Here is a 9017-nt window from a genome sequence, read left to right as displayed (position 1 = left end):
CAAATGGATATTTAGTCAGTTGTTGTTTAAAGGTCCCATACCATGCTCATTTTCATGTTCATACTTGTATTTTAGAGTTCTAGAACATGTTTACATGCTTTAATGTAAAAAAAAAAAATGATATAATACTGTCTGTCTGAATATACCTGTATTCCTGTATTCACCCTTAAACATCCTGATGCGCTCCGTTTTAGCTGCTGTCATTTTAGGACCCACTCCTGAAAAAGCCCAGTCTGCTCTGATTGGTCAGTGTTTCTGGGTCTTCCACACCTGTGCCGTCAGTGTCTCTGCACTGTCATTGCGGCTGGGGAATGATTTTAACGGCACTGTAGCGACACTACCTATATAGTTTGACTGACATCATGACCGTACGGAAGTCCTGACAGCTCGTTAAAGCACCTCGACCTGGTTTATATTAAAAAAAAAAGACATGGTATCTTACTTTTTAAAGTATGGGACCTTTAATGTTTTATAACACTATTTGGGACAAATTGATTAAATGGGCTCTTTAAAACTTAAAAAACTGGGTTTTAGGGACAACAGGAAATATAATCTGTGAGATATTGTTTAGTACATACCTTTGTACTGTAAAACACTGATCTACATCAACTATCTTTGGCGTTCTCCCCCCTCAGTTGTTGTAGCTGAGGCTGCTGCAGTACCACAGGAAAACAAACCTGCATCAGAATCAGGTACTGGCTTTTTGTTTGAAACTTTCCAAGTTGATCAGTCAGATTACAGACCAGAACCTGTCACCATGTACTTTTGTCAAACATCTTCACTTCACTTCAGATACTGTTGCTGTAACATGAAGCATTGTGTATCATCACAGCAGGCGTTGCTCAATTTCTTCTTGAATCATTAATGAAATTTCCATTTGAGCTGAAGGAAAACTTTTAATTTGGCGAATCAGTGAAGGGAACACCACAGTCCGATTGTACTTTCTAACCTCATTCATGCATTCCTTTAAATAAGCAATATGTAGCAATAAACCAATCTGCTGCTTTTTATCACCTGGAGGCTCATACAGGTATCAGTGCAGCCACATTTTGGGATTCTCCGTACAGTAAAGTGATATCGATATGATAAAAACTAATCCCTTAAATTTTTTTACTTTCTATATTTCTATCCAGCTTTGTCTGACATGACAAAACAAAGTGAAGTGAATTTTAAACAAAGAATACATAAATCAGTTTACCTTACAGAACTAACAATTACTTTCATGGTCGATTAATCTGTTGAATTTCTTGATGAAAGGTCCCATGGCATAGAAATTTCACTTTTTGAGTTTTTATTAACATTAAAGTGATGGTTCGGAGTAATTTCACCCTAGGGTCCTTTGCACCATGACCTCGAGCCAAACACCCCCCCAGAAGCTTTTTTCACCTGGATCTAACACTGGGAGTGTTAGCGTAGAGTAGCGTTATCAGCTGAAGAAGAGGCTAATGGACCCACATTTGTATCTCGTAAATGACCCCACTAATAATGCCCGAAATGATACCAAACGTCGCACTCATAAAAACGATGGATTGGAAAGTTTGTAAGTACACCAGAAGTTTATGTAAATAACACTTGCCTGCTGGCTTCTGCTCTCTGCTGTTGTTGTTGCTGCTGCTGTAAGACGAGTGCTTAGGGCCGTCTACAAATTACAACACCGAAAAGAGATGTTACAAAAAAAAATTTTATTTAACTTTTTTTTTTAAGTAAGTGCTGTAGTATAACTAGCAGGAGACAATTAATAATTGAGGTAAGTTTGGAGACATTACCTTATTTAATCATTAAATTAATAAATATTTTTGTTGTATCTCTTTTCGGTGTAGTAATTTGTAGACGGCCCTAAGCACTCGTCTAACTGCAGGTAGCAGCAGCAGCAACAGCAACAGAGAGCTGAAGAGAGCAGGCAAGTGTTCATAAACTTCTGGTGTACTTACAAACTTTCCAATGCATCGTTTTATGAGTACATAACCGATTTGTACTAGTGTAGAAGTTTGGTATCATTTCGGGCATTATTAGTGGGGTCATTTACGAGATACAAACGTGGGTCCATTAGCCTCTGCGCTAAGCTATTCAGCTGATAACGCTACTCTACGCTAACTCTCCCAATGTTAGACCCAGGTGAAAAAAGCTTCTGGGGGGGTGTTTGGCTCGAGGTCATGGTGCAAAGGACCCTAGGGTGAAATTACTCCGAACCATCTCTTTAATATGAGTTCCCCCAGCCTGCCTATGGTCCCCCAGTGGCTAGAAATGGTGATAGGTGTAAACCGAGCCCTGGGTATCCTGCTGTGCCTTTGAGAAAATGAAAGCTCAGATGGGCCGATCTGCAATCTTCCTCTTATGACCTCATAAGGGGGAACGTTACCTCCCCTTTTTCTGCTTTGCCCGCCCAGAGAATTTGGCCCACCCATGAGAGAGAGACATCATGGCTTTAAAACGAGCGAAGCATGGCAGTTGGTCAAGGCCACACACTAAGGTCTATATAAAAGAGACTTCAGATACAGTATTAGGGGACCACTAAGGTCTATATAAAAGAGACTTCAGATACAGTATTAGGGGACCACTAAGGTCTATATAAAAGAGACTTCAGATACAGTATTAGGGGACCACTAAGGTCTATATAAAAGAGACTTCAGATACAGTATTAGGGGACCACTAAGGTCTATATAAAAGAGTCTTCAGATACAGTATTAGGGGACCACTAAGGTCTATATAAAAGATACTTCAGATACAGTATTAGGGGACCACTAAGGTCTATATAAAAGAGACTTCAGATACAGTATTAGGGGACCACTAAGGTCTATATAAAAGAGACTTCAGATACAGTATTAGGGGACCACTAAGGCCTATATAAAAGAGACTTCAGCTACATATTAGGGGACCACTAAGGCCTATATAAAAGAGACTTCAGATACAGTATTAGGGGACCACTAAGGCCTATATAAAAGAGACTTCAGATACAGTATTAGGGGACCACTAAGGCCTATATAAAAGAGACTTCAGCTACAGTATTAGGGGACCACTAAGGTCTATATAAAAGAGACTTCAGCTACAGTATTAGGGGACCACTAAGGTCTATATAAAAGAGACTTCAGATACAGTATTAGGGGACCACTAAGGTCTATATAAAAGAGACTTCAGATACAGTATTAGGGGACCACTAAAGTCTATATAAAAGAGACTTTAGATACAGTATTAGGGGACCACTAAGGCCTATATAAAAGAGACTTCAGAAACAGTATTAGGGGACCACAAAGCATCCAAAAAGCAGCATGTCATGGGACCTTTAATTATTGTTTGGTCTGTAAAATGTCAGAAAATGGTGAAAAATGTTTCCCAAAGCCCAAGTGTTCTCAAATGTCTTGTTTTGTCCACAACTCAGATATTCAGTTTCCTGACACAGAGGAGCAAAAAAAAGAAAATAGTCACATTTAAGAAACTGGAATCAGAGAATTTTCTTTTTTTCTTTTCATAAACAATGACTCAAACCCTTATAATCGTTGCACATCTAATACAGACCTGTTGTGACTGGGTTTACAGAGATGGATGCTGCTATTGATGTTGCTGATGGCAGAGGACCTGCTCGACATCAAGGTAAGAAAATCACATGACATATCTTCACAGTAACATGAGGCGCCTGCTGCTGCTGGAGTTCAAGAAGAACAACTTCACATTTGTTTCTTTCCTGAGATACTGAAGAAATCACATAATGAGTAAAAAAAGATCAAGTTTAGTATTGATTGATTTTTTCTCATCGTTCCAGCCCGTTTTGATTTCTGCCTTGATGGTTGGCATAGTTTCCGTGGTAACTGCTACTTCTTAACCAACCAGGCTTATTCCTGGAGCAGTGCAGAGGTAATAACATAGTTTATTACAACAGTACAGTATTAATTTTTTTTAAAAACAAACTTCCTCTCCTCTTATCCTCTGCTTGGCTGCTGCTCGTGCGTTGGCTTCAGTCCACAACGTCTTGGAGTATAATTTCCTCCAGCGTCTGGTCAAGACTGGGGGCCACACTTTTGCCTGGATTGGAGGTTACTATTTCCAGGTTTGTTCACATATTTAAAAAGCCTTCATTTTAGAAGACCTTTGGTTCCCTCTGAGTGATTTCTAGACTGCAACGTATTCCTTTTTCTCCTGAAAGGGGAACTTCGTTTTTCTTCAACCTGGACCCTATTTTATTTAATGTTTTTGTGTCTAAGTGACTAATGGGATGGGAGCAACAATATTTGAAAATGGTCCATCTTAAGCAAGATAACGTTAATGGGCACTTGCGCACCTTCAATTTCCATCCATCCATCCATCTTCGTCCGCTTATCCGGTATCGGGTCGCGGGGGTAGCAGCTCCAGCAGGGGACCCCAAACTTCCCTTTCCCTTTCCCAGGCCAGGTTGGAGATATAATCCCTCCACCTAGTCCTGGGTCTTCCCCGAGGCCTCCTCCCAGCTGGAAGTGCCTGAAACACCTCCCTAGGGAGGCGCCCAGGGGGCATCCTTACCAGATGCCCGAACCACCTCAACTGGCTCCTTTCGACGCGAAGGAGCAGCGGCTCTACTCCGAGCTCCTCACGGATGACTGAGCTTCTCACCCTATCTCTAAGGGAGACGCCAGCCACCCTCCTGAGGAAACCCATTTCGGCCGCTTGTACCCTGGATCTTGTTCTTTCGGTCATGACCCAGCCTTCATGACCATAGGTGAGGGTAGGAACGAAAACTGACCGGTAGATTGAGAGCTTTGCCTTCTGGCTCAGCTCTCTTTTCGTCACAACGGTGCAATAAATTGAATGTAATACCTCACCCGCTGCGCCGATTCTCCGACCAATCTCCCGCTCCATTGTCCCCTCACTCGCGAACTATACACCAAGGTACTTGAACTCCTTCACTTATGGGTAAGGACTCATTCCCTACCTGGAGAAGGCACTCCATCGGTTTCCTGCTGAGAACCATGGCCTCCAATTTAGAGGTGCTGATCCTCATCCCATCCGCTTCACACTCGGCTGCGAACCGATCCAGTGAGTGCTGAAGGTCACAGGCCGATGATGCCATCAGGACCACATCATCTGCAAAAAGCAGCGATGAGATCCCCAGCCCACCAAACTGCAACCCCTCTCCACCCCGACTACGCCTTGATATCCTGTCCATAAATACTACAAACAGGATTGGTGACAAAGCGCAGCCCTGGCGGAGCCCAACCCTCACCTGAAACGAGTCCAACTTACTGCCGAGAACCCGGACAGCACACCGCTTTGGTGCGTACAGGATGGATGGCCCTGAGAAGGGACCCCCTCACCCCATACTCCCGCAGCACCTCCCACAGTATCTCCCGGGGGACCCGGTCATACGCCCTTCTACAGATCCACAAAACACATGTAGACTGGTTGGGCATACTCCCAGGCTCCCTCCAGGATCCTTGCGAGAGTAAAGATCTGGTCCGTCGTTCCACGACCAGGACGGAATCCGCATTGTTCCTCCTCAACCTGAGGTTCGACTATCGACCGAACCCTTATTTCCAGCACCTTGGAGTAGACTTTACCGGGGAGGCTGAGAAGTGTGATACCCCTGTAATTGGCACACACCCTCTGGTCACCCTTTTTGAAAAGGGGAACCACCACCCCGGTCTGCCACTCCTTAGGCACCGTCCCAGACTTCCACGCAATGTTGAAGAGGCGTGTCAACCAAGACAACCCCTCCACACCCAGAGCTGAAGCATTTCTGGACGGATCTCATCAATCCCTGAGGCTTTGCCACTGTGGAGTTGTTTAACTAACTCAGCAACTTCCACCGGGGAAATTGACGACAATCCCCCATCATCCTTCAATTTCCGTCCACTAAAATTGACAGGCTCAGATTATTATTCTAAGTGTCTGACAACATTATGGAAAGGATCCCTACAGAGATAGACCTTTTAGTTAAAGAGTAAGATCCTTTTTGTTTAACTTGAAACAGCCCTGAAATCACCATCACCAAACACCACCAGACTCCATTTAAATAAACAGTCATTTTAACATTGTGAGACACACTTCATTTAAAGTCTACAGAAATAAAATAAAACTGATAAAGGCCGTCTTGGTTCATCTGTCACTATTCCAACAATCACCACTCTGTTTTAGCTGAAACAAAACCTTAATTCACCCATTTACATGTGGAAATATGCTGGCTCTATATACTAAAAGTACTGATTATTTACATGGAGTCTGGTTTGTTTGGCGATAGCGATTTTGAAGCTGTTTCTGGTTAAACAAAAAGGATCTTACTTTTTAACAAAAAGGTCTATCTCTGTAGGGATCCTTTCCATAATGTTGTCAGACACTTAGAATAATAATCTGAGTCTGTCAGCAGCAACAACAGAACTTTTAGTGGACAAAATTGATGGTGCACAAAATGACCCTTTATTAACATTTAACCTAATCTTCACTTAACATAGTTTGTGCATATTGTATTAAACTTAAATTCCATTTTTAGGAAGTTTTCAGTTCATCCATTAGAAATAAAGTTTTGGTTTGAAATTCATTTAGTAAAATATAATATGTGATTCAGTTTTTTTTTTTTTTTTTTAAAGTAAAACATTCTACGTGAAAACGTCTTTGTTTGTGTTTTAGTCAGAAATGCTCTAATTCTACACTAGCAGGTGTTTAAACTAAACGTGTACTGAAGGGGACTGTAACGTTGATTTCCTGCAGGGTTTCTGGAGATGGGAAGATGGCTCAGCATTTGACTATACCAACCAGGGATCAATGAGCTCCACTTCCAATTGCCAGTGCCTGCGGGTCAACTCTCAAAGTAAGAATAGAAAACCCACACACGGTCAACTGTCAACTGTCAAACTTTGGTCATACGATCATACATTAAAGGTCCCATGGCATGTAAATGTCACTTTATGAGGTTTTTTAACATTAATATGAGTTCCCCAGCCTGCCTATGGTCCCCCAGTGGCTAGAAATGGTGATAGGTGTAAACCGAGCCCTGGGTATCCTGCTCTGCCTTTGAGAAAATGAAAGCTCAGATGGGTCGATCTCCTTATGAGGTCATAAGGAGCAAGGTTACCTCCCCTTTCTCTGCTTTGCCCACCCAGAGAATTTGGCCCACCCATGAGAGAGACATCATGGCTTTCAAACGAGCAAAGTGGCAGTTGGTTAAGGCCACACCCCCACCCTCTACCTTGCCCCCCCTCTCTCCTCCTCAATAGCTACAGACACAGAAATGGCACATCCTAAGGAAAGCTCATTGTGGGACTGGCTCTAGTGGAAAAGCATCCAAAGAGCACCACGTCATGGGACCTTTAATACAACTTGATTGACGTCATTGTGTTGTATTGTTGCATTTCTGATGATGCTGATGTTTTTGCAGCGTCCAATGGCTGGTCCAATAACGTCTGCACCCTTAGCTACCCATTCGTCTGTCAGATAAAGACAAACTGCTAGTCGTCACAGTGTGTGCAGTGCTCCTCCTGACTTCTACAGATGATACTTAAGCTGCTGTTTGTTCATTATAAGACTATGTCACTGTCATGATTTATACATGCGGGACTAAAATTTTGCATACACACTATTTGCAACACAAATCTCAGCACAAATTAATCCATTGTTGATTGTATTCTTTGCATTACATGTGATTTACATGCATTACTTTATCCAAAGCGACTTACTATTGATATATATGTCAGAGGCTGCACGCCTCTGGAGCAGCTATGGGTCAAGTGTCTTGCTCAGGGACACATTGGTTGATGTATCGCAGTGGGAATTGAACCCACACCAAAGGCATGTGTCATATCCACTGCACCATCACCACCTCATAATATATATTGCTGTATCCGCCTAAAGAGTGTAATAACCTGTCTAATAAAAAATAAATATGTGAACTGTCCAAAAAGTTGTCGAATGCATGTGTTACAGCCACCAAATGAGAGAAAACATACCTCAAAGCTTGAGGGGTTGAACGACATTAATAACACATATGATGTTGGTCAATGTAAAAGATAATTTTGCACGTGAATAGTCTAATGTCTAATGTCGTAGTACCACTTAGTTTTGTGTGAAACCACTCAGTGAACTACAGCTTATGTCATCTTGCACAATTTACGCCACCTAACTTGCTGCTTGGTTTGGTCGCTAGCTAACTAGCTAAGCTATATTCCATAACACAACATTATCTTACCTAGGGTTGGGTACCGAAACTCGGTGCCAATAGGGAACCGGTGCCGACGTAAACGGTAGTAACGAGACCGAATAAGAACGAAAGTTTCGGTGCCTCATTTCGGTGCTTGACTTTACACTACACCTGACAGCATGTAATGTTAGCCTACCTTTAGCTAGCAGCTGGATTAAACACCGGTAAAATGCTGACAGCTAACGTTAAACAGTGTAAAGTGTGACTATTTCACTGTGGAGGACTTCAACAGCGGGATGTAACAGTCTGCACTCCAGCGCAGCAGCAGCTGCCGTTGTTGGAATTCATAGATATACAGTATGTTTATATGGTCGGAATCAAACAACACAGACGGTGCTTTCACTCGCAGCTGCCGTTGTCGGAATTAAAACAACACAGACGGTGCATTCACTTAAAACAGGTAGCCTCGTGGTGTATTCACAGTAATTGTAAAATACCCTTTTCCCATCTGTGGTTCAACAGCAATATACTGGTGAAATAAGTTATTGTTATCGTTATAGTTATTACATTATTATTAAATCTTTAATTTTGACCATGGCCTTAGCAATAAACAAGTCACTGACTGTTGTTTACTACCCTTATTTTTTTTCTTCTTCTTTTTTTTTAACTTTATTGAAAAGTACCGGTTCAGGCACCGTTTAGGCACCGGCACCGTTTTAAAGGGGTGATAGAATGATTATATAGGGCGTTTCTCAACGGGCGGTACCCACCGGGGGCGTTCAGAAGATGATGGGGGCGTTGGGCATTTTGGAAAGGGTTGGGTGCCTTGGGGGCGTTTGTTTGAAAGTAGTTTAAAAAATTCACAATAACAATACATGTTTAATAAACTACTTGCAAAAACAGTTTTCTGCAACATAAA

At 42.2% G+C, this 9017-nt stretch overlaps 1 protein-coding gene across 1 annotated transcript in view; it reads left to right on the top strand.

Moving 5' to 3' along the window:
- Positions 1–7855, top strand: part of LOC120564451 (ladderlectin-like) — a 9220-nt gene extending 1365 nt beyond the window's left edge. Inside the window, exons 4-8 of the mRNA XM_039809429.1 lie at positions 3535–3588; positions 3758–3849; positions 3917–4042; positions 6673–6772; positions 7340–7855. Coding sequence (XP_039665363.1) covers positions 3535–3588; positions 3758–3849; positions 3917–4042; positions 6673–6772; positions 7340–7413 — 446 coding nt within the window. The 3' untranslated portion in view covers positions 7414–7855. The remainder of the gene's footprint in view (positions 1–3534; positions 3589–3757; positions 3850–3916; positions 4043–6672; positions 6773–7339) is intronic.
- Positions 7856–9017: the final 1162 nt, after the last annotated feature.

The sequence above is a fragment of the Perca fluviatilis genome, chromosome 1 (genome assembly GCF_010015445.1).
Source record: "Perca fluviatilis chromosome 1, GENO_Pfluv_1.0, whole genome shotgun sequence".
Classification (NCBI taxonomy): domain Eukaryota; kingdom Metazoa; phylum Chordata; class Actinopteri; order Perciformes; family Percidae; genus Perca; species Perca fluviatilis.
This window is presented reverse-complemented; position numbering and strand designations above follow the sequence as displayed.